At 37.0% G+C, this 27351-nt stretch overlaps 1 protein-coding gene across 7 annotated transcripts in view; it reads right to left on the bottom strand.

Moving 5' to 3' along the window:
* The window catches only part of EHBP1 (EH domain binding protein 1), a 442694-nt gene that overhangs the window by 251457 nt on the left and 163886 nt on the right, over positions 1-27351 (bottom strand). For all 7 annotated transcript variants that reach the window (XM_044264063.1, XM_044264061.1, XM_044264066.1 and 4 more), the window contains 2 exons: positions 20592-20687; positions 15573-15626 (listed from right to left, as the gene is read on the bottom strand). In XM_044264063.1, the coding sequence (XP_044119998.1) occupies positions 15573-15626; positions 20592-20687 (150 nt within the window). The remainder of the gene's footprint in view (positions 1-15572; positions 15627-20591; positions 20688-27351) is intronic.

Below are 27351 nucleotides of genomic sequence, written 5' to 3'. Positions count from 1 at the left end.
TTCTATTAAAAGTCTAGAGTGTCTATCATTAGTACCGTATTGTAAAGCAATTACCAAGTTTCTTCTAATGCTTGTCGTCAGGGGGAAAAAGGCCTCACGCAGATTCATAACATCTTCTATGCACTAGTGTTCTCTAACTGCTAAATTTCTACAAATAAACTTGTAAAAAATTGCTTAAATACACTGTTGGTTTCAAATATCTCTAAGGTAGTGGCAGAGGTCTGTTTTGACAGCTGTCTTGTTTATCAGCTTCCTCTTTCCAACTGGCAAAAAAACAACTGAAAGTAACTGTGGCTGTCTTTCTCATTAATCTACAGAGAAGAGATCTGAAGGATGAAGCAGGAAGAAGAAACCACTACAGCTCTAGCGATTTAGAGGACAGACTACAGTTTACTACTATGACTTAGTAGTAACTACACAAATTATATGCCATCAAATTTGTTCAGCATAAAGTTAAAGTTTAGACTATTTTCTATTTTTTTATTTTATTTATTTTTTTAAAGATTTTATTTATTTATTTGACAGAGAGAGATCACAAGTAGGCAGAGAGGCAGGCAGAGAGAGAGAGAGGAGGAAGCAGGCTCCCAGCTGAGCAGAGAGCCCGATGCGGGACTCGATCCCAGAACCCTGAGATCATGACCTGAGCCGAAGGCAGCGGCTTAACCCACTGAGCCACCCAGGCGCCCTGGACTATTTTTTAGCTAATAGAAACGAAAATATCTTCCTTAACTCCCAGAACTCTCCTTTTAGTCATGTTATGATCATCTCCAAGGACATACAGTTGTTGGGAGAAACAGTAATTATCAACTTTAAGTAGAAGTGCCTAGTACAATGCAAATATGCTACTGCTCTACTTCCTTTAATTTTTAAGGTCATTTGATTAAATGTATATATATACATTAACTTAAACTTCTAACAAATTTAAAACTTTAAAGTATGAATCAAAATTGTTACTTGGGTATATGCTAGTGCCTTCAATTTGCTGTCTGCAAAAAGCATAAAAGATTAAAGAAAGAAAGAGAAAAGGGGGACTACTTCCTGAAGTTAACAAAGTAACAAAATGGATTATCCGCATGAAAAGTGGTTTTCCGGGGCACCTGGGTGGTTCGGTCGGTTAAAGCCTCTGCCTTGGGCTCTCAGGTCATGAACCCAAGGTCCTGGGATCGAGCCCCACATGGGGCTCTCTGTTCAGCAGGGAGTCTGCTTCACTTCCTCTTTATCTGCCTGCCTCTCTGCCTACTTGTGATCTTTCTCTGTCAAATAAATAAATAAAATAAAATAAAATAATGGTTTTCCTGCTTGTATATCAGTAACCTATTTTTTTCAAAAATTGTAAAAAAAAAAAAAAACAAACAAAAAACACTCAGTGTTCCTTAAAATGTTTGGGGTAAAGATTTTATTGAATATCTGATTTTAAAAGAAAGACGGACCTTCATCTACAAACTTTTCTTCTTCATCTACAAACTTCATCTACAAACTTTTATCTACTAAAGATATAAAAGATAATAAAAAGATCTCAATCCTCTGAAGTCCATCCATGCAAGAACCTCTAAGGATCCCAAAATTTAAGGTTAAGAGCCCTTGCTTGCTTGTGATAGCAAGCTAGCTATGGTACCTGTTACCGGTGCAGGCTACTGCCTGCCTAATGAGGGAAGGATGATTTCACTGATCCAAATTGGCTGAATAAGTGACTCCATACATCAAAACATATCCTTTCTGAAGCACTGGGCTTATAAACGGTCTTTGGTCAAGCACATTCAATTCCAACTCTGGTATTTGAGTGTTTCCATGACCTGATCCTTTGTTAACCTGATCACTTAACTAATTTATTTATTAGTAATTTCCATATTCCCTCAAGTTCCCTTCCAAGTTTATCATTTTCCTCTCCTTTGAAGTCTGTCACTTACTATTAGCATGTATTAAAACTTTACTGTTTTTTCAAACAGTGTGCTACATGCTTTTTATGCTTTTAATATCTTTAGTCCAAGCTATCATTTTCTAAAATATCTGTCTTACAGACAAGATAACAGGTTCTGAAAGGATAAATATATATAAAGGCCAAATTTACAGCTAGCAAGTATGATTCAAGTGTAGGCCTAACTGTACCCAAAGCCTTCTTTTTCCCACTATGCAATGCTTCTCCACTTTTCCTTTCAATTTACCCTTAAGAGTAAAGAAGTAAGATGCATATCCCTGAGGACCTGGGACCAGGGATTCCAGGACTAGAAGCAGCTCAATCAAAACATGACATTTCTTTGAACTCTAGTTTCATCTTTAAAATTCGTATGACTTCTGCCTTTTTATGAAATGATTCTTTGGAGATTTAATTATAAAAATATCTTAAAGTACATATTAGAGAAGAAAATTTATAATACAGAAAGACAGAAACTGCTATTACCTCTAAGGATAAACACAACCACATTTGACAAGCAGCTCTTAAAATGTTCTTGATAATTTCAGTCCATATTAATTCATCTACCTCTAACTTCTGTTGTGCTTTTCAGCCTACATTACACATTTAGCACAGTACATTTCAGTTATTCTTGTTTTGCATGTTTATCTCTCAAGCCAGATTTTAGTATCTGAGTAGAGATGTTTCTATGTATCCCCTATAGTAAGTAATTAGTGCAGCCAGGCTCTATACCCTGTGTCTAGGACAATAAATGTTTGATGAGTATATGAATAGTGAACAGATGCAGGGTAAGATGCATGGGGCTTCAGAGTCTAAACACTTAACTTTGAAACCAAGCTAAGTTGTTTTCTGTGTGTTCTCAATCTAGTCACTTAACCTCATGGACTCGAAGAAGTTATAATAATGTCCACTTTAGGGAGATTTCTCAAGGATTAAAAGAAGTATTTATTTGAAAATAGTTTGAGGATTTTATTTATTAGAGAGAGAGAGCATGCAAGCATGTGGAGGGGCAGAGGGAGAGGGAGAAGCAGACTCCCCACTTAGCAGAGAGCCCCATGCAACACAACAGGGTGGGGGGACCTCTATCCCAGGACCCAGGGATCATGACCTAAGCCTAAGGTTGACACTTAATCAACTGAGCCAACCCGGTGTCCCAGAAAACAGTCTGTATTCTTTAATAAAACTTACCAAATATTATTAATGAAGTTATTAACTGTTTTATTTAAAAGGCAGGTGAAGGAAAATCTTTTTTTTTTTTTCCTGTTTTAGAGATTTTCTTTATTTATTTGAGAGAGAGTGTGTGTGCACTTGCATGAGCAGGGCAGGGGCAGAGGGAGAGGGAGAAGCGAACTCCCCACTAAGTAGGGAGCCCCACTCTGGGATCCATCCCAGGACCCTGGGATCATGACTTGATCTGAAAGCAGACACCAAACTGACTGAGCCACTCAGGCACCCCTCAGGTGAAGCAAGATCCTAAATATACCACATTTACATGACTAAGTAATTTCAGAAAGAGAAGGAAACTGTAATAAACTCCAGTGAGGTACCATCTTTTTGGCTGATGTAAGTATGAAGGCATAAAATCATTTTCATAATGAAATACATTTCACAGTGTATAAGGTACTGTTTTATACACTCACCCACTCCCATTTTCCAAATCCTTAATTGGGAAAAAAAAAAAAAAAAAAACAATAATTGGGTGACCCCAATACACTCAAAGCCATCTCCCTTTTGCATTAGAATTTCAATTCAGTGGGTCCAAGTTGGGGCCCAGATACCTGCATTGTTTAAAAAAAAAATGACATGAATGACTTTAAAGCAGTGAATCCTGATTTAAAACCAACAACATCAACACTTCTTTCCTTTACCACCATTAACCCACCAGGTGAACCATGTAAATCTGTAGTTTCACGGCAACTATACAGTCAATTCTTTAACTCCTTCATTATTATAAAACTCAACTAAATGGTTACAAATTACTATAACCCTAGAAAAATCAACCAATATTTTTTAAAGTAAACTCTACGCCTAATGCGGGACTCACTACCCCAAGATCAAGACTCTCATGCTGCTCTGACTGAGCTAGCCAGAAGCTCCTAAACAGTATTTTAAAAAATTAAATATTCTAGAAAGTAATCTACTGAACTATATGCTGTTTCACAGAGGAGCCACAATATCTCTTGCCTCTGCTCAAGCTAATCCAACCACCTGAAGCATTCTCTAAATTCCCTGTAGCTATCAGAAGTACTTAATCTTTTATTTGAAATCTCTTTTATTGATTTTAGGCAATACAGTGCCTGTGCCTGTATTACAGTGTCTAAATTACAGCAACACTCCCAAGGAGGTCTGGGACAGCACTCATAGTAAAACATACATATTTCTGTAGCAAAATGAATAACCAATCACAGTAAATGGAATAAATATTACAAACAGCTTCACTTCAGGTCAGGACAAGTTTTGTCACCAAATGACTTTGAACCAAATTTTTAAAAAAATACACATTTTTTAATGTCTTTAGATAGTAGAGATTCTGAATTTTGAGGTTACAGATGAAGAATTGGAAAACCTTTATCTTTTAGGTTTCAACTTACAAATCACTTTCATTAGAAGGCTTCCCCTCGCCCACCAAGACTGGGGTTAGATACGCTCTCCATGTGCACGTGCAATGCCCTATACATAGTCCTATCTTAGTCATTGCCTGATCATCTGTGTCTAGACTGTAGGATACCTAGAGTCAGGGTCTGCATCTTTTTCACTATTACACTCTAAATAACTATCAAATATCTGCCACACAGTACCCATTTAATCAAGATGGTAAATAAATAAGCAACTGTAAGTATTAAGACTTCAATAAAATTTTATTTTACTGCTCTATTTGCTTGATTTGTAAGGTATGATTAGCATCAGTAAGATGAAGCTTCACATAATAAATAAATATCAGGGGTGCCGGGTGGCTCAGTGGGTTAAAGCTTCTGCCTTTGGCTCAGGTCATGATCCCAAGATCTTGGGATTGAGCCCAGAATCAGGCTCCCTACTCAGTGGGGAGTCTGATTCCCTTCCTCTCTCTGCCTGCCTCTCTGTCTACTTGGGATCTCTGTCAAATAAATAAATAAAAAATCGGCAAAAAATAGAAATAAATATATAAATATCAGAAAATCAGCCAAAAAGACTATTCAATAGCAACAAAAGGAAAGTAAAGGCATCCAAATTGGCAAAGAAGTCGTCAAACTATCACTCTTCACAGATGATTGAATACTATATGTGGAAAACCCAAAAGACTCCACTCCAAAACTGCTAGAACTTGTACAGGAATTCAGTAAAGTGTCAGGATATAAAGTCAATGCACAGAAATCAGTTGCATTTCTCTACACCAACAAGACAGAAGAAAGAGAAATTAAGGAGTCAATCCCATTTACAATTGCACCCGAGGCTAAGAATCTACACTCAGAAAATTATAAAGTACTCAGGAAAGAAAGTGAGGAAGACACAAAGAAATGGAAAAATGTTCCATGCTCCTGGACTGGAAGAACAAATATTGTGAAAATGTCTATGCTACCTAAAGCAGTCTACATATTTAATGCAATTCCTATCAAAAAAGCATCCATTTTTTTTTTCAAAGAAATGGAACAAATAACCCTAAAATTTATATGGAACCAGAAAAGACCTCGAATAGTCAAAGGAATATTGAAAAAGAAAGCCAAAGCTGGTGGAATCACAATTCCGGACTTCAAGCTCTATTACAAAGCTGTCATCATCAAGACAGCATGGTACTGGCACAAAAACAGACAAAGAGATCAATGGAACAGAATAGAGAGCCCAGAAATAGACCCTCAACTCTATGGTCAACTAATCTTCGACAAAGCAGCAAGGAATGTCCAATGGAAAAAAGACAGCCTCTTCAATAAATGGTGTTGGGAAAATTGGACAGCCACATGCAGAAAAATGAAATTGGACCATTTCCTTACACCACACACGAAAATAGACTCAAAATGGATGAAGGACCTCAATGTGAGAAAGGAATCCATCAAAATCCTTCAGGAGAACACAGGCAGCAACCTCTTCGACCTCAGCAACATCTTCCTAGGAACATTGCCAAAGGCAAGGGGAGCTAGGGCAAAAATGAACAATTGGGATTTCATCAAGATCAAAAGCTTTTGCACAGCAAAGGAAACAGTGAACAAAACCCAAAGACAACTGACAAAATGGGAAAAGATATTTGCAAACGACATATCAGATAAAGGGCTAGTGTCCAAAATCTATAAAGAACTTAGCAGACTCAACACCCAAAGAACAAAGAATCCAATCAAGAAATGGGCAGAAGACATGAACAGACATTTCTGCAAAGAAGCATCCAGATGGCCAACAGACACATGAAAAAGTGCCCCACATCACTCGGCATCAGGGAAATACAAATCAAAACCACAATGAGATATCACCTCACACCAGTCAGAATGGCTAAAATTAACAAGTCAGGAAATGACAGATGCTGGTGAAGATGTGGAGAAAGGGAAACCCTCCTACACTGTTGGTGGGAATACAAGCTGGTGCAACTGCTCTGAAAAACAGCTTGGAGGTTCCTCAAAATGTTGAAAATAGAGCTACCCTATGACCCAGCAATTGCACTACTGGGCATTTACCCTAAAGATACAGACATAGTGATCCAAAGGGGCACGTGCACCCGGATGTTTATAGCAGCAATGTCTACAATAGCCACACTATGGAAAGAACCTAGATGTCCATCAACAGATGAATGGATAAAGAAGATGTGGTATATATACACAATGGAATACTATGCAGCCATCAAAAGAAATGAAATCTTGCCATTTGTGACGACGTGGATGGAACTAGAGGGTATCATGCTTAGTGAAATAAGTCAATCAGAGAAAGACAACTATCTCCCTGATATGCGGAAGTGGAGATGCAACATGGGGGGTTAAGGGAGTAGGAGAAGAATGAATGAAACAAGATGGGATTGGGAGGGAGAAAAACATAAGTGCCTCTTAATCTCACATAACAAACTGAGGGTTGCTGGGGGGAGGGTGTTTGGGAGAGGGGGGGTGGGGTTGTGGACATTGGGGAGGGTATGTGCTATGGTGAGTGCTGTGAAGTGTGTAAACCTGGCAATTCACAGACCTGTACCCCCAGGGATAAAAATACATTATATGTTTATTAAAAAAAATCATGAATAAAGTGGAATTAAAAAAAACCATAATGGAAAAAAGAAAAAAGAAAAAGACTATTCAATAGCATCAACATTGTAATGGTATAAAAACAGTGCTTCATTGCTGTAAAATAAAACCCTTTCTTAAGGAACTGTCTTCCTTAAGACAGTTCACAAAGTAAACTACAATATGAAATAAATTATTTAACATGCAGTAGTTTATTTACAATTTTAACTTAGGGCCTCTTGCATTATACATAGATAAATACAGTACAGTTGACTTTAGATTTTAATCCATCTGTGCCCCCCTCCTATGTCAAGAATTTTAGGATGGAGAATGTGAAGATGAAAAACTTGCTTTCTTCTAATTAATAAGCTCTAATAAAATTGACAGATAACTGACAAAAAGAATACAGACGTTAAGCAAAATGAAAATGGAAAACTAAGTATTTAAACCAATAGTTACACAAGAATCTTATAATTTTGAGGATTCTGACAAGTTCTAGGCATATATAACCATTCTTGGGCATACTTCCCTTTTACATGAAACAAACATTTCTCCACTATTTTCTTTAAAGGGTCATTTGAGAACAAAGGATATGAAATTTTCTTCCAGAAGTACAATCTGAAAGATTGCTCAACTAGAACACCACATTAAATATTTAACATTAAATGAGAAAAACTAAGCAGGAAAAAAAAATGTATATATACAGACTTTTTCTGAAATTTGACCAAACTGAGAGTGAGCTAGCTGACAAAACTTCATTTAACTAGCCATATGTAACTACCCTATCTAATTTACACAGCCAGCCAGGCACTATTCACATAATCACATACAAAAGCAAGTTGACTGGATAATTAGAAGACCAGGTAAAGCCTGTCTCAACTACGAGTTTCCTATTCCAAATGCAGGAGTTTAATTCTGAGGGCTATGGAAGGGAAGCTCTGTTGTTTTTAATATTAAGTTAAATATTTTCTATGTGGAAATAAGTACAAATATTCCACTTTTCAAGGACAAAATAATTTTGAACCACAGGCCTACCAGATAAGAAAAATCATCTAAAAGGAAGCTTGCCCCCCACCAAAAATATTTTTTTTTTCACTTGTAGGTAGATCACCTTTTCTGACACACCAGTATCTTTTAGCAAGCTTCTAAACTAACGGTAATCAAAAGTGGCCTTCATTATTTACATCAAAAATGATACAGTATCTGAGATTTTCTTTAAATTATCTGGTAAAGAAAAGTGGAAAGACTGATGAAGTAAGTTTGGCAAAATACGATTCCTAAAGCTGAGAGGTAGGTACACAGAGATCCATCATATTATTCCTGCTACTTTAGTGTACATTTGAAATAATTTTAAAAACTTAAGTTGAGATTTTTAAACATTGGGTATATATAGTATATAATACAGTGAACACATATATAGGCATTACCAACCAAACCACTCTAGTTACTGGGTTAACAGAGGAACAAAAAGCAGAGTTGTTCCTGGTGGAAGTTTGAACCTCCTCCCCACCCTCTCAGTGTCACTTCCACACAGAAGGAAGGTCAACAGGGACTAATTAGATTCAAGGAAATCACCCCACATTTCTGTGGGTTGGAATATTAATAGGTAGGCTATAAGTACGACTATACTATGGCAAAAGTCCTAGCCTAAAAAAAGCTAGGCCATCTCTTATTGATACTTAAATTATAAATTGTTGTATAGATTACATGGGGGAGAAGAAACTTCTTATTTTTGTGCCATGTGGGTTGTAGTATTCTTCTATGTATTATTCATGCTTTGGAACTTCAGTATTCATGAGTTCCTAAGGGTTTTGAGGGTGCTGAAAAAATAATCCCAGTCTGGAGTTCCTGAAGAAGCTATACCAGTTTAAATGGAAGAAACTGCAAGCTATAGTTCCTATAAAAATAGCCAGTCTTTACCTAGCCATTGGAGTGAGATCCCTTGGCTGAGATGATACAAAAGAAAATTATTTGGAGGAAAATAGAAGCATTTATTATGTATTTTTTCTTCTGAAAGAAAAAACAGAGGTAACTTATCAGACTACAACTTTGTGAGATCAAGAGATTGACTTGATTTCAGAGGAAAATTCAAACTTAAAATTAATGAGGTAAGAAACACCGTGATTTTATACTGTTTACCTTGTATTGTTTGAGCGATTATATCATCTCTACTCTTGGTGTAATAGTATTCTTGTCAGGTGAGTTTGGTTGTGCAACCAATCTTGTTCAATATAATTCAACAAAAGAAACAAAACAGAGGAGGATTTATAGTACTGTCTTGGAATTAACATAATTAATATCCCAATCCATTTAAATGGCTTCTGGAGGTAAGATCAAATAAACGGAAATAAAAAAGGCATTATGATGGCCAAACTGCCCATCTCATTAGTCACAGGTAGAAATAGTGGGAGGACTGGATAGGTGGCCCCAAGAAAACACATTAAGATACCCTCTTCATCTCCTCTAAGGAGGACACAGCACCTCAAGTAAATCATATGCCTAATATTAAATTTCCTGTGTTAATGGTTTTAAAAAATATAGGTCTACTGATATTTGGTGGGTAGTTCATGTTTTGTGTTTTTTTGTTTTTTGTTTTTCCTGTTTGGTGCACTTGTTTTTTCTTTTAATTTCTTTTCAGTGTAACAGTATTCATTGTTTTTGCACCACACCCAGTACTCCATGCAATACATGCCCTCCTTAATACCCACCACCTGCCTCCCCCAACCTCCCACCTCCTGCCTCTTCAAAACCCTCACGTTGGAGGCACCTGGGTGGCTCAGTGGGTTAAAGCCTCTGCCTTCGGCTCAGGTCATGATCCCAGGGTCCTAGGATCAAGCCCAGCATCGGGCTCTCTGCTCAGCAGGGAGCCTGCTTTCTCCTCTCTCTCTCTGCCTGCCTCTCTGCCTACTTGTGATCTCTGTCCAATAAATAAATAAAAATCTTAAAAAAAAAAAAAAAAACAAAAAACCTCTCAGGTTGTTTTTCAGAGTCCATAGTCTCTCATGGTTCACCTCCCCTTCCAATTTCCCCCAACTCCCTTCTCCTCTCCATCTCCCCATGTCCTCCATGTTATTTGTTATGCTCCACAAATAAGTGAAACCATATGATAATTGACTCTGTCTGCTTGACTTATTTCTCGCAGCATAATCTCCTCCAGTCCTGTGCACGTTGCTACAAAAGTTGGGTACTCATCCTTTCTGATGGAGGCATAATACTCCATAGTGTATATGGACCACATCTTCCTTATCCATTCCTCCGTTGAAGGGCATCTTGTTCTTTCCACAGTTTGGCGACCGTGGCCATTGCTGCTATAAACATTGGGGTACAGATGGCCCTTCTTTTCACTACATCTGTATCTTTGGGATAAATACCCCGTAGTGAAATTGCAGGGTCATAGGGAAGCTCTATTTTTAATTTCTTGAAGAATCTCCACACTGTTTTCCAAAGTGGTTGCACCAACTTGCATTCCCACCAACAAATTCATGTTTTGCTTTAGTTGGTTTCGTTTTTTGGTGTTTTTTTTTTTTTTTTTCCCTCTTCCTCTCAATTATCTGATCAAGAACAGATACTATCCTAAACTCACCACTATCTCTCTTGCCCTTACCTGATCCTTCTTTTCTCTGCCTGGAGTTCTTTTTTACATAAATCCTTTTTTTTTTTTTTTAAATTCTTTTTTTTTTTTTTTAAGCAGGGAGTGGACAGGGGGAAAGGAGAGAGAATCTTAAGCAGGCTCCATGCTCAGCATGGAGCCTGACACAGGGCTCAATTCCACAATCCTGAGATCATGACCTGATCAAGAGTCATACACCCAATGAACTGAGCCATCCAGGCACCCCTCCATTTTTTAAAAATTTTTATTTCTTTTATTATTATTTTTTACTTTTTAAAATTTTTATTTATTTATTTGAGAGAGAGAGAGACAGTGAGCGAGACCATGAGAGGGGAGAAGGTCAGAGGGAGAAGCAGACTCCCCATGGAGCTGGGAGCCTGATGCAGGACTTGACCCCGGGACTCCAGGATCATGACCTGAGCTGAAGGCAGTTGCTTAACCAACTGAGCCAGCCAGGCGCCCCTCCATTTTTTTTTTTAAACGAAGCTCTGTACCCACTTCCTCCAGGAACCCTTCCCTGATTCTGCCCTCCTTTATAATCTCCTAAAACAATCTTTTTTCTTTGCATTTCTTTAATTATACAACATCCATAAAAGTTTATAAATTTCAGGAGGACAGGATACTCCTGTACCATCAAATACAAGTCTCCACTGGTTTTTAAATGATGCACTATCATCTTATATAGCACTAAGAAAGAAAAAAACACTACCAATTATAATTATGGGACACCAAAAATTTAAGATGATCCAATTTCAGGTAAGTTAAAATGTGGGGGAAAATATGCATCTAAGAATCAATGAATTCTGCATGTCTTATGTGATTTTGCAGCTTCAATATTAACAAAATTCTAGGCATAAGTGCAAAATGATTGACTGAATTAATAATTCAACCTGGATTTGTGCTTTTCATCAATAAATATTTTTGACTCACTCAAAAACTAAAAGAATCTAAGTTTTTAATTTTCACAACTATGACTTATGCATATAATTTACAAATACACTGGTTCTGATTTTTGTTGGCTAACAAAGCACCAGGAAAGAAAATAAAATTGTTAAATATAACTATTATGGCTCCACATTAAAATAAGACCCACAGTGTCAATTGCCTGGGTGGGCACACATTATTATATTATGGTAGATAAAAAAAGAAACATGTAGGGGTGTCTGGGTGGCTCAGTGGGTTAAAGCCTCTGCCTTCGGCTCAGGTCATGATCCCAGGGTCCTGGGATCCCCGGCATTGGGCTCTCTGCTAGTCAGGGAGCCTGCTTCCCCTCCTCTCTTGCTGCCTGCCTCTCAGCCTATTTGTGATCTCTGTCAGATGAATAAATAAAATCTTAAAAAAAAAAAAAAAGAAATATGTTGCTTTGTGATATCTGATCTTGATGGTCTGTGCTAATAATATGGAAATGGACTGAAAACAATCAAAAATAAAGGATAATTTAACACTCATTTATATTTGTTTTGAAGTATATTCATATAGTCATATTGTGGAAAGATAAACACAAACATAGACTGTCTGGTCCAGGGGTAGATATTAACAAATTACCAGCTCCTCTTTAATTTCAGAAAACAACCTGGTCCTTAATTTTAGCTTCAATTTATAAGGGGAAGATGTCCTAAATCAAAAGCTGAAAAATTTTCAAAACATTAAAAATATGGGGGCGCCTGGGTGGCTCAGTGGGTTAAGCCGCTGCCTTCGGCTCAGGTTATGATCTCAGGGTCCTGGGATGGAGGCCCGCATCGGGCTCTCTGCTCAGCAGGGAGCCTGCTTCCTCCTCTCTCTCTGCCTGCCTCTCTGTCTGCTTGTGATCTCTCTCTGTCAAATAAATAAATAAAATCTTTAAAAAAAAAAACATTAAAAATATGTTTAAGTTTAACCCAAATGAGATATTTATAAGTTGCTCTATCATTTCTTGAGATAATAATGAAGTCTAGAACTTCTGAGAAACATAAGTGGTGTAAAAGAGTAAAAAAACTAAAATCCTATAATAGTAGGTTTGGAAATCTAGGGCTTCCTTCACATTTTTCCATGTCCTCTAGAAAAAAACATTATAAAAATAGCTACTCCTTACTGAACTAGATGCTTCTTATATATTATTTCTAATATTTATTATTGCAATAATCTACAGAGTAGACATTAATACCATCATTTTATACCTAAGTATACTGAGGCTATAAAGGATTAAATAACTTATCCAAAGTCACAAAGCTAACAGTAATAAAATCACCTCTAAAGTTTGAACCTGTGTTATAAGTAGCCTTCTGATCCAAAGAAGAAAACTCAGAACTAATCAGGAAATCTTTTTGTGACCAGAAACAAAAGAACCAGTAAAATGAAGACAGTATTACCTCAATTTATACAAAGTGGGAAGTAAAGTTGTTTTGAGAAAAGATATTCAGAATTCTGGGGACTGATAAATTCTATAATCCCATTTTGTAATGTCAAGAAGCAGCCAATAACTTTTAGACTGAATATGTACAATAATTAGAGACTACTTTTACTACTAATATTATATATATGTACCTCGCATAGGTCTATCACTAGGGAAGCCTGACTAAAACTTCTGCATGGCTCCACAATTTCAAATTATTTCTTTCTACCTTTATCAATAAGAGAGGTAGTTATTGCATAGGAGTTAAGGGCACAGGCCATGGAGAATGACAAGACTAGATAAAATCCTAATTTAGCAGCAATATAACTTGAGCAAGTTACTTAGCCTCTCTAAATCTCATTTTCTTTATTCGTAAAAATAAGATTATTAATATCTGACGGTGTTATTGTAATGAGTAAATGAGATAAGGTATATCAAGCATTCTACACAGTATCCAGTATACAGTAAGTACCCAACAAATCTGTTATGGTAATCTATTTTGGAGAATTCTCTGCTTTACTGGTATATATTAAACAAAAATTAAACTTTTTTTTTTTTTTTATTGGCTATGGGGTTGTAACACAAAGTGCAAAGAAAAGAAAGATCCATTAATATTTCCCATTCAGAGAACATGCCTTTTTAGTGTCAGAGCAATTTATCAACAGACTCAAAGCCCAGATTTTAGTCTATTGAAACTAATAGGGAAGCCCGCTAGGCTTTTAAAATGTAGAGTAGAATACAACATTGTAACACGTTACTGCTTAGGGAAAGAACTGTTTCTCTAGACAAGAGTCAATTTTACCACTTACCACTGAGGGGAGCTGTAACCTAGGAAAAGGTTTACACAGAGTCCCAAGGTTATTTTTAATCTTTCTCACACCTCACAATATTCATTTAATACGTTCTGTTTATTCTTGCTATAAAAGAGACTTATAAAAGAGACTTATACGCCCCCTTCGGTGTATTAGTTTATAATACTATTCTTCAGAAACTTGGAACTGGTATGTCTCTATCTTCATTGTGTAATAAGAACAACTTTCTAGACAAATACAATTTTTACCATCAACTACAACCCAAATCTAATTGGCTAACTCTTTAACACATCAGTTAACTAAGAGACTTCAGATGTATCACTGAGTCATGAGTATTAAAAACTGAGAGACCATCCACTGGGGAGAAGTAAGATCTTATGAGATTGAAAGCTAGCTTTTTAAGCCGTAATCAATTTCAAGAAGTCTAAGTTTGTTTTTAAAACTTCAATGACTACTCCTCCAAGCATAATAATGTTCACCTCTATCCTAAGAAATGCCAGAATTGTTAACATGTGTGAACATTCAACACAGTTACATTGGTTTGCTATCCAGCCATCAGAACACCCCTTATTAAGTTTGGACCTATCTTTCCAAGCTTCCCAGCTCCCCTGGGCTAAAAATGGCCCAGCTACTGCTAGAAAGTGTGGTATTCCTTCCATCACTGAGATATACAACAAAGGCTGTACAATGACTCTGGAAGGAAGAAAATGCTACAACCAAAGCATGTTATAAATCTGTTATAAATCTATTTTAGAACTTTAATGGTGATCATGATGATGACATGATAAATGGTAAAGCTAATATTCACTGAACCTATTTAATTGACAAAACAACCCTATAAATTTCTGGCTGAGAAGTTAAGAAACTTATCACAATCACAGTTTATAAGAGCAGAGTTAAGGCTTGAAATCAGGTCTATCTGACTCCAGAACCCACTTTCTTAATTCACTATATTCTCATTGCCTATCTTCCCTAATCCCCATTTGAAAATATCTACTGAACACCTATATTATGCCTGTTAATCATTTGAGATTCAACAATATTTAAAGTAATTGAAGATGATTATTTATGATTTTAGATTTTATTTATTTATTTGAATAGAGAAAGCAAAAGAGTGTGAGCACAGTTGGGTAAGGGAGAGAGGTGGGGGGAGAGGCAGGCTCCCTGCTTGAACAGAAAGCCCCATACGGGACTCGATCTGAGGATCCTGAGCCAAAGGCAGACCCTTAACCAACTGAGACAGCCAGGTGACCCAACTGAAGATGAATATTAAGGCACCAGTTTAGAACTCCTCAACCCAAAGAGTTAAAGCATGTACTTTATTTTTAAAGATATCAAAGGTCATTCATGATTTTGTTCAACAGATGATTAAATAAGCATTTGTTATGTGAGAAGTACCATGCATGCTAGATGCTAAACAGATAGAAAGATGGGTAAGACACAGTCTACCTCAAGCTCCAAACCAAATACAATGTATACATATAATTCAGTATTTTTACATTTACCGTTTTAACAAAAATACTTCTTAAAAATAATTCTGCTATTGGCTATCACTTCATCTAAAAAAAAATTCTAAAAGCTACAAATCATTATTTAATTTTCATAAGGTGACATTTCTCCTACCACCAAAATGCTAGTGTACTTGAACACTGTATATAGTAAACAATGTGAAAGGTGATGACATTTGCTATTAGCTTACATTTTCTATGACAAATGTCCACTCTTTATCTTCAAATTCCTCTGCATGAGGATCCTGTAAAAAAGCAAAATACAAAGTTGAGATATATTTTTTTAAACCCATTAATCCAATCAAGAACATACAAACAGCCTTGCTTTTAGCTTTTACCAACTTTTAAAAAGGAGAAGCAGAATAACCTACTCTGATGAAACTTCCACAATTTCTCTACAACTAAATCCTTATTTTATATTAAAAAATTCTCTTTTACTTATGTTGATGCATATAACTCTTCCACCCTAGCACCAATGACAAGAAAAAAAGAAACTTAATCAGAAAGACAGATAATTTAGTGAGTGAATTTAAGAAGCAGTTCTATAAAATATACAATATAAATGCTCATATAAATCCCTCATCTTGTTTTATACTTTTATACTTTTAAACTAACAGTACCACTTGAGAAAAGGTTTTCTTCTGCAGAAGTCATCTGTAATTTCAAAGCACCCCAAGGGACTCCATAATCTACACAAAATGGCAAACTGGCATGGCTGTTTCATCCTTCCTCCCCTCCCATCAACCCTGAAGATGCCTCAGAAATGGGAGATAAGGTAATGGATACTCCAACCAATGCAAATTTAAAAAAGGAAAAAAAGGCACATTTAAGTATTTATTTTACAAACACCTATCTGGTACTTATAAGAAACTGGAAATGTGCTATATGAATTCAAACATAGCTGTCCTTGCCTTTGAAGACAAACACAACTAATCTAAATAAATATGACGAAAGAAATACATGGTCTCGCCACAGATTAGAAAACAACACATCACGTCTAGGAATGAACAGAAAAGCCTGATGAGAGAGAAAGCACCTGGGCTAAGTGGGATTATATAAGATTTCCATAGTTATTAAGTAAAGGCAAAAGGCAACAGAATGTAAGACATAAAAAGGAAAGTTATGGGGTCACATAACATGTCCATTTACTTATTCAAATTTAACTCCACATAGTAGAGAAGGCAGAGGGATAGAGGTACTGAAAATAAGGGAATGTTTAAATAAAGCAGGCTTTGGGCTCAACATTCTACTCTAAAATTGAGCAAGTGCACATAGACGGAAAATGGGCTCTGCTATTCTGCTAGTGGGACTCAGATCCCACATGCTTCTCATACGGAAGTATCTTATTCATGATCGATTCCATTTTAGTGTATTAATAACCTTTTGCTTCTATTGCCACACTTGAGTTTTGGTCCTAAGCTATTTCAAGATAAAAGTGACTATAACATTCTCTCCATCTCTCTACCCTCCAATCAATCATCATATACACATATTATTCTCCCAAACCACAATTCTGACCAAGTTAGTACCAACTCAGATTTCTTTAATGATACATACAACCTACAGGATAAATTCCAAACTCCTTAGTTAATTCTTTATTTACTTATTTTTCACTTTAAAGCATGGTAACTGGCTGATTCTGAGCTGTAGCAAGGTTATTTAGTTCTATGAGTAAATTCACACAAATAGCTCAGCTTCTCTGCTGAGAAGGAGTTTCTTTGGTGGTAATGGGCAGGGGGAAGTAGGAGAAGCTAGAAGAGAAAGTACAGGAAGAGATTTCTACCTGATACTTGTTTCCTCAGCTTGGTCCTGCCCATGAACTAGGTTTATGGAGAGAGACTACTGTAAATAAAGGTTGAAGGAACATTTCCATGAGTGATTTAGGGAACAAACAGTGCTATTTTAGAGACCAAGTAATATAGTGTACTACAATGCTGAGAGGAAAGAGACATCTTACCAACCCTTCCTGCCTGTTCTTCCCCCATTTTGCTGAGGAATGCAGCATAGATCCAGAACAGCTAATATAATTAATAATAATATAGTAAATACTTACTGAGCACACACTCTGCCCCAGTTATTGTGTTGTTTTCATCATCATAGCAACTTATGAAATAGGTAGTGTTTTTATTCCCATTTAAAAGAACAGAAACCTGAGAACTAAAAGATGCACCATTTCACAGTGAACAATTAATAAGTAGTAAAACAATGTTACGATTCCAGGTCTGTCTGACTTTTGGCTATGCTGTTGATCCAGTTTTACTACATTGTCCCCCAGAACTTAGAAAAGTATCAGGCACACAGCAGCCTCTCAAGAATATTTGAAGAATGGGGGCACCTGGGTGGCTCAGTGGGTTAAAGCCTCTGCCTTCGGCTCAGGTTCTGATTTCTGTCTGTCAAACAAATAAATAAAATCATAAAAAAAGAATATTTGAGGAATGAACCTATTAATAACTATATCCTATAATTCGACAAATATTGAACAGCGTCTTACATATGCATAATTCTAAAAGCAGGTGAAACATTTTTTTAAAAACACAGATGATGTTCTCTTACAAGAATAATCTCAGCAGGACCAAGGAACACATCTATTTACTTGACAGACAGAGATCACAAGTAGGCAGAGAGGCAGGCAGAGAGAGAGAGGAGGAAGCAGGCTTCCTGCTGAGCAGAGAGCCTGATGCGGGGCTCGATCCCAGGACCCCGGGATCATGACCCGAGCCAAAGGCAGAGGCTTTAGCCCACTGAGCCACCCAAGGAACACATCTGATAGGGCAAAGTCAATCAAAACTTGTAAAAGAGCAATAATAGTATTCATTTTCAGGCCATTTTTAAATGGCATAGCTACACAATTAACTATTTATATTACTGACCAGACAAAAACATTTGTAATGAAAATTGCTTCTAGCTTGAATCAATTAAGTCTTCTCTGTATCCTACTTTCTACCCTCTGGAGTCTCCTTTCTCACCACTGCAGTAAAGAGAAAAATTGAAAATGGCTTAAGAATCATTTTTCTTCTTAAAAACCTAAAGGCTTTTTTTTTTTTTTAACTAGAAATAGCTATTTCGAATCTATTCAAATTTCAAAAACAGGCAAACAGGCTAGAAAAATTAATTTCTGGCTAAGTCATGGGAATATGAAACATAATGCTAACTTTTCATAAAAGCATTTTCTTTTTGAGCACACACCACACTTCAGACAAGAGGGTTCAGAGCAATCCTTTCCTACTTGCAAATTTCAAGATTAAATGAATTGTGAAACTTTAATATGAGTAAAAGAAAAAGGAAAACATGAAAAAGTTTTCCACTTGAATATTTTAAATACTGTAAAAAACAAGATCTAAAAGTTACACTGTAAGAATGAAAAGCTGTTTTACCTTTCTGCCTTTCTATTAGAATTCTGGGGAGTTTGGAGGGTTGGGAAGATAAAAATGGCCACAGAAATTTTTTTTAAATATTTAAAATAATCACAAGGTTGCCTCAATAGCACAACTAAACAGAGGTGTTTACTACAACAAACTGGGAAGAAAAGGGTATTTGGGCTTTTTGCTACAGACTAACACTCGAAGTCATAAAAGTTCCATGATAAGGATATGCTCAACATTCCCATCAGTACTTGAAAATAACACTTACATCTTAATCCTCCAAGTACTACATTTCAACAGCCACTTTCAACTCAGAATCACACAGATAGTGCATATCCTTTACCAAACACATGCCTGTCAACTATTTATCAGCTCTATTCTAGCCCCTTACTCTCTGTCATTTTTTCAAGTTGTGAAACTATGTCCACTCATTTCATCTTTCCCAATGTAAACAGCAAACCAAATCAAAATACTCAAGGGATTACTTAAAAGTCTTCCTCAAGCATATCAGAGATCCTGCTGTTGTAATTTATGTTCACCGTAGTTTTTACTACGGAATAATAGGTTATACAGTGTAGAAGAAAAAAGAGGGCTAAATCACTGTAACTTAGCAAGAGACCTTCTTCCTTAGTCTCAGTTTTCTTAACAATAGTACACAGGAATAATTACACAACTTTAGGGTTACTGTGAGAGTTAAAGATCTGGCTGCTCTCTATCAAGCTTACTGTATCATTCCAGTAGGAGATATATGGATAACGGGGATTTAATAACAGGCTTTTAGGATAGTTGGCTGAAGGGCTATAGGATGGCCCTGAGCCTTCTGGGGGGGTAAAAAAAAAGGAAGAGCAGGTACTGTCTCATCCCTTTTGTCCTGCAAAAGTAACTTCAATACAACTGGAATGCTTCAAGGAAGCTATAAAGCATTTGTTTTCTAATTTCATCACTTTCAAAAAGGCTAAACTGAGACTTTTCTCCACCATTCTTTTAAAGCAGGTAGGGGGTTAGTTAGGAAAGTAAAGATTCTAGTGCTTAATGAGGACTTGGTGGAAACTATAATATGTCAGGAAATATGGAAGACCTTCAAGAAAACAGCATGTATTATATATAACAGGCAGGTAGGTATATACACAGCTATGTTTTGGGATCTGCCCTTTGAATTTACAACCACAATTTTGCTTTTAAGCTGTAGTATTTGTAAAATATTAGTATCAATAAAATATTTACCAAAATCAACTTAGAGCTTCTTATATTAACATCAATAAAATACCCCTCAAATTCTGATTTTAAAGATTTATTTACAGATTTGAAAGAGAGAGATAGAGAGTGGGGGGGGCAAAGATAGAGGGGGAGAGAGAATCTCAAGCAGACTCCCTGCTGAGCACAGAACCTGATGCAGAACTAGATCCCACAACCCTGAGATCATGACTTAAGCCAAAACCAAGAGCCGGCCACTTAACCAACTGAGCTACCCAGGCGCCCCTTGAATACTAATTTTAAAACATATTTTGTATTTAGTCAAACAGGACTAACAAAATGAGGCTTAGGACTAAAAATTCCACAAACCTCAGCTTTCCACAAAGAAGCACTTTAAAATTTCCTGGGGGTAGAATGTAATAAGTATAAAAGAAGTATTCTAACAGATCTCAATTATAACAAGTTCAAAGGGGCTCCCGAATTATTCTGAATTCATAGACCATGAAATACCCTGATGCCCCTGCACTGTTATAAATTGCTATATCCATAAATATAATGCACCTCAAGGAACCAGGTTGGATTAAAATATATAGAACGAATACTGAAATATTCTGTCATTTATAACTATGACTATATAATAATAATGAAACTTACCTTAAAAAGTGTCACAGTGATTTCAATGTTTTCAGGAACAGGCCACACTACAACACCACGGTATGGATTTTTTATTCCGGGTTGCCAGCTATGAGCCTACCAGAACAGAAATAATGGCTTCACTATAAGTACAGGAAATGCAATGTTAATAATTTACAAAAATTTATCAACCCTATTAAACTATCCATCAGATCTATAGTCTCCTTGAAACAAAAATGATTAGTCAAATAAGACTTCTCAAGCATTAAACTTGGGCCACGACAATTTTATCACATGACAGCTATAGATTACCATCTGTAACCAAAACTCTCTCTCCCAACCACCACATAAAAGAATATGTAAAGGTAAGGCATCTCATATTTTCAAAAATATTATTTGTGATTGGATAAAAATTTTATTAGGAGAAATATTTTTTAAAATTATTTTGTGACCTAGGCACTTCAAGGCAAATTCATTCTTTTTGAAAGGAAAAACAGTGTATACTTTGCATTTAAGTTCATTTCCTATTCATCTGTAATATTTGGGGCAAGAAAAGAAGAAAGCAGTTTTTATAGAATTAGTATTTCTAGCACTTATAATTTTCAAATTCTTTTTTCTTGTAAATCTTGTTTATCATGGTTCCCTAAAGACCCCCCAAATTTGGGGGTCGCCACTATAGTTCTTTATTTGTGGTGGCATTTCTAGCCAAAGCTGGATAAGAAAATTAACTAACAAAATAAAAAAATCAAAACTAAAAGAATATACGCTTATTACATATTCAGGTGTAGATGTTCGAATAGGCAGTTGGTTATACGTGCCTAGAATAATAAATCTGGGAATCATTAGCACACAGGTAATACTTAAAGCTTAAGAGTGAACGTGATCCCAAGGGAAGGAGTACAGCTAGAGAATATAAATGTTCAAGAAATTAACCTTGGAGAACAACATTAACAGGTCCAAGAAATGAGGAGGACTTAGCAAAAGAGGGTTTGTACAGCAGAAGGAAAAACAGAGGTGTGTAGTATCCTGAAAGTCTAGTGAAGAAAATGCTTCATGGAGAAGGTAACAATCATCTGTGCCAAATCTTGAGGACAAGTTAGATAGAGCAAGGCCTGAGAAATAAACATAGGATTTAACAAAGCAGAAGCCATTACTGACTTCACAAAAGCTGTTTCAGTGGAATAATGAGAGTAAATGCCTGATTGGATTGGAATGGGTTCAAGAAAGAATAGGAAAAAAGAAATTAAATATATCAAGTACAATCAATTCCTCTGAGGTGTTTTGCTGGAAGAGAAAGAGAAAAATAGTCTGGTGCTAGTGGTAAAAAAGTGTCAGAATTTTTTAATAAGAGAATAATATTTTAATGCTAATGGGAAATATCCAGTTAAGGGGGAAAATTTAATGATGCAAAAGAGAAAGAATTGCTAGAATAATGTCCTTAATGATATGAAAGGAGACACACTGGACTTTGCCAGAAGAATAGACAATTCTTCCACGGTAAGAGGAAAGAAGTTATATGAGTGCAGATGTATACCAGGGAACAAATTTCACAGATGAGAAAACTGAGGCACAGACTGGCCCAAGATCGTACAGCAAGTAAGTGGCAGAAGTTGGATCTAAACCCACGAAATGGAACTGAAAAAGAATCAAGATCATGGAAACTTATGTCGATTCAAATCATATCATTATCTTGTTAGTTAAAATACCAGCATAAGATACAGGTTTAGCAGCATTCCCCCTACTCCAATCCATAAATTGTCAATAATTCTCCCTCTATTCTCTCTCCATTGCCCTCCAATCACAAAACTTCAGGTAAGGAAACGGGAAGCAGAGATTCACCACAACAGACTTAGCATACCATACCCAAAGGCAACGAGCTCAGCGCTGTTGATTAAAAAATACCTCCAGAGATTCCTCTATTCCTCTGCCTATTTATGGAAGCACGCCTACTGACAATCCTAGAACAAAGACTCCACAAAGTAAACAATCTCCATTTTGAAAAGTAAATTTTTGCTTACTTTAGATAATCCTTAATCAAAACCCTGCTTTACATATTCTACATACTTAATCTTGAAGATTTATGACAATTCTGTGTCATAAATGTCTGTGAAGATTTGTGACAATTCTGTGTCATCCCATGTACTGTGATGGTACATCAGGCTATTCCTCTGATCTCTTCAAACTCACCACCATTATATTTTCATAATCTCCCCATAGAAGAAAAACATAAGAGGAGTATAATAACCGAACTTTCTTTATTAGCCACAGCAGAAAAGATAAAATATTTATCAAATTCTTTAAAAAAATATATTTACTTGAGAAAGAAAGAACATGAGCAAGTGGGGAACGGAGCAGAGGGAGAGATTCTTCAAACTCCCCACTGAGCTCAGAACTTATCTTAGGGCTCGATCTCATGACGCATGAGATCATGATCTGACCCAAACCACAGTTGGACCATCAACTGATTCAGCCACCCAGGTGCCCCATTTTTGTAAAATTCTTAATGAAAAAATGAACATCAAAGAACTTTAAACGTAAAGATATCCTTAGGAGATCTAATCCAGATAAGGAAACCAAAGCAATTAAAGCAGCTTACCTGCACCTATACTAGTCATCAGTAGGAGAACCACCTCCATGTTTTCTAAGTTCAGATTTCTTTACCTAATCAACATCATACCCAGCTCCATCCCTGATTCATACAGCAGTCAAGAAAAGAGTTTTCTATCCCCAAGGTCTTAACATTTATTGGATGATACAGAGATGAAAAGCTGGGAATGCAGAGACTATCTAACAACTGGTTAAGAGTAGATGGTAATATCAGATAATTTCCTCAGGTACCCTAACATTGGTCTTCTAAATGACCTCTTTCAATTCTTAGTTTTGGAGCTCAGAAATTAGATTGCTCAACAAACAAAAATACAATCTGCTTAACAAGTTTAAAAAATTCTTTTTAATTAAAAAAAGATATAGGGGTGCTAGTTCCCAAGCTGCTAGCATGCTATCATTTTCTTACCATTCTACCCAGGTTCTCTCTCCCCAGCAAGAAACGTCCAACTCAGTTAGAGCTCTGGCTTTATTATTCCTTTTAGAGACTTTACAACCTAAGTTAGGACACTGTAACAAAATCAATAGTCCAGCTGAGTAGCTGGCGTTACCAGTTTTATAATATTAGCTTATTATTATATAATAGGGAGAAAATAGAACCAAGTAAATTTTACTGGAGAAGAAACCAGGAATGTACACAGCAGCAAACATGGGGGAAAAAAAAAAAAAAAAAAAGGAAAAGGTACTCCCATTTTCAAGGAGCTACTAAAACTTTCAACTCAAACAGAATTCAAGAAAAAAAAAAAATGAGAACCCCAATATGGGTATAAAGAGTGAGCACTAAATGGAGTAAAAATGGCCAATATGGGTAATAAACATCTAATTGTACAAATCCATGGGGACATTAATTTAGGTTCTTAAGACCTTGATCTATTAGAAAAAAGCACATCACACTGGCAAACATCAGCACTACAAGAACCATAATTGGTTTTCCTTGAGAGTAACAGAAAGGATTCTTGCATCTTTGTATAGTTAGAAAAGGCAGGTTAGTTCTTTATTTGTCAGCATCTTAGTACAGATAATGGTACAAAGGATTAGGCCACATTATCCAGCTTCCCTTATACAATTTTTCTCACTTTTTAATCAGATGACAGATCGATTGATGTGCCAAAGCAAACCTAGGAAAAGAGGTAACATTTCTCATTTTAGGGCCTTAACCCTATGAAATGTCTTATTTTCTAAATTTTTTCATCTCATACCTTCCCTAAAACCTGTACCTAATGTGGTACTAAACACAGAGGAAACATTCACTTATTATTTCTGATTCCTACAAAATAAAATATTTCACTAAAATCAGTGCTTAAATAATTTTCAATTTGTAAAACTGCATATACCCAGGGCACCTGGGTGGCTCAGTCATTAAGCTTCTGCCTTGGGTTCAGGTCATGATTCCAGGGTCCATAATCCAGGCTCCATAACCCAGCCCCGCATCAGGCTCCCTATTCTGCGGCCCCTGCTTCTCCCTCTACCACTCCCCATGCTTGTGTTCCCTCTCTCTCTCTCTCTCTCCCCAACCCCCGTCAAATAAATAAATAAATAAGGTCTTAAAAAAAAAAAAAAAATATATATATATACCCTCCCTTATGCTTAAGATGTCACATATAAAGTTACCTTAGAGTTGTTGCCATTACGGGAAGGCTCTGCAACTGTACATCCCCCTCCTGATATCCTAGCACATTGTAAAAGGCTGGAGTACAACCACAGAAGAAGGAAGTAAAGGTGGCAATACCATCAAAAAGCTTGTGAGGACTTTTAAAGCTCTGGTTTCCCTTTGGAATTCTCCCATCTCTGTGTGCGCTTAAATTTCTTCCTGCCTCTCTTTTTCTCTCTCCCTCTCTCTCTTTTATTAAGATTTTATTTATTTATTTGACACAGAAAGAGAGCACAAGTAGGCAGAGCAGCAGGCAGAAAGAGAGGGGGTTAGCAGAGAGCCTGATGCAGGGCTTGATCCCAGGACCCTGGGATCATGACCTGAGCCAAAAGCAGCCCCTTAACTGACTGAGCCACCCAGGAGGCCCCTATGAGCTTAAATTTCTAGTTGGAAAACCATATTAAAGGCAATATACTACTCTGCCATAATAGGGGACTATCATAATTGCCCTGCTTCCTACTTTCCTATATTTAATTGAAAAATAATTTACTGAAGCATATACAAATCAACTGCAGCCTGACAAAATTTTTATTACAAATGCTATGACTTAAGAAGAGGAGGCATGGAAGCTGCTTATTGTGTTAATTAACCATGGTAATTACTTTCTCAATAAAAAATCAATCAGCAATGAATTCTAATGATATATTCAGCTATAGGGGGAGGAGTCAAGATGGCGGAGAAGTAGCAGGCTGAGGCTACATCAGGTAGCAGGAGATCAGCTAGATAGCTTATCTAAACATTGCAAACAACTACAAATCCAATGGGAGATCGAAGAGAAGAACAGCAACTCTAGAAACGGAAAATCAACCACTTTCTGAAAGGTAGGACTGGTGGAGAAGTGAATCCAAAGCAACAGGAAGATAGACCCCGGGAGGAGAGGCCGGCTCCCAGCAAGCGGCGGAGCAACGGAGCACAAAATCAGGACTTTAGACTATTCTGCTGAGGGACATTGCTCCAGAGGCTAAACCGGGGTGAAGCCCACGCAGGGTCAGCGTGGCCCCAGGTCCTGCAGGGTCACAGAAGGATGGGGGTGTCTGAGTGTCGCAGAGCTTACAGGTATTAGAACGGGGAAGCGTGCTACAGAGACAGAGCCGAGGAGTGAGCTCTCAGCTCAGGGTTACCTTGAACCAGTCACAGCCTGGGTGAGCTCGGAGCGCGGCAGGAGGCCAGGGAGACGGGAGTTATTGGGCGCTCTTCTCTGAGGGTGCACTGAGGAGTGGGGCCCGGAGCTCTCCGCTCCTCTGAACTGGAGACTAGGAGGCTGCCATTTTCATTCCTGTCCTCCGGAACTCTACAGAAAGCATTCAGGGAACAAAAGCCCCGGAAAGCGAACCCGAGTAGATTACTCAGCCCAGCCCCTGGTAAGAGTGGTGCAAATCCAACGGGATGAAATCCAAAGACACTTGAGAATCACTACAACAGGTCCCTCCCCCAGAAGATCAACAAGAAATACAGCCAGGACCAAGTTCACCTACCACGGAGTGCAGGTTCAATACCAAGGAGAGCAGCGGAATTCCAGAGGAGGAGAAAGCAAAGCACTGAACTCATGGCTTTCTCCCCATGATTCATTAGTCTTGCAGTTAATTTAATTTTTTTTTGTTCTGCTAAGCTTTTTTAACTTTTACCCTTTTCTTTTTTAACGTTTTTTAACTAGTTTATTGAATATATATTTTTTTTCTTTTTTATATTTTTTCTTTATTCGTTTCCTTTTTTTTAATTGTTTACTTTTTTTTTTCTGAACCTCTTTTTATCCCCTTTCTCCCCCCCACGATTTGGGGTCTCTTCTGATTTGGTTAAAGCGTATTTTCCTGGGGTCTTTGCCACCCTTTTAGTATTTTACTTGCTCCTTCATATACTGTTATTTGAACAAAATGACAAGGCAGAAAAATTCACCACAAAAAAAAAAGAACAAGAGGCAGTACCGAAGTCTAGGGACCTAATCAATACAGACATTGGTAATATGTCAGATACAGAGTTCAGAATGACGATTCTCAAGATTCTAGCCGGGATCAAAAAGGGCATGGAAGATATTGGAGAAACCCTCTTGGGAGATATAAAAGCCCTTTCTGGAGAAATAAAAGAACTAAAATCTAATCAAGTTGAAATTAAAAAAAGCTATTAATGAGGTGCAATAAAAAATGGAGGTTCTCACTGCTAGAATAAATGAGGCAGAAGAAAGAATTAGTGATATAGAAAACCAAATGACAGAGAATAAAGAAGCTAGAGGGACAAACAGCTACTGGACCACGAGGGGAGAATTTGAGAGATAAGTGACACCATAAGATGAAACAACAGTAGAATAATTGGGATTCCAGAAGAAGAAGAAATAGAGAGGGGAGCAGAAGGTAAATTGGAGGGAATTATTGTAGACAATTTCCATAATATGGCAAAGGGAACAAGCATCAAAATCCAGGAGGCGCAGAGAACCCCCCTCAAAATCAACAAGAATTAGGTCCACACGCCATCAACTAATAGTAAAATTTACAAGTCTTAGTGACAAAGAGAAAGTCCTGAAAGCAGCCTGGG

This window comes from Neovison vison, chromosome 8 (genome assembly GCF_020171115.1).
Source record: "Neovison vison isolate M4711 chromosome 8, ASM_NN_V1, whole genome shotgun sequence".
Lineage (NCBI taxonomy): Eukaryota > Metazoa > Chordata > Mammalia > Carnivora > Mustelidae > Neogale > Neogale vison.
This window is presented reverse-complemented; position numbering and strand designations above follow the sequence as displayed.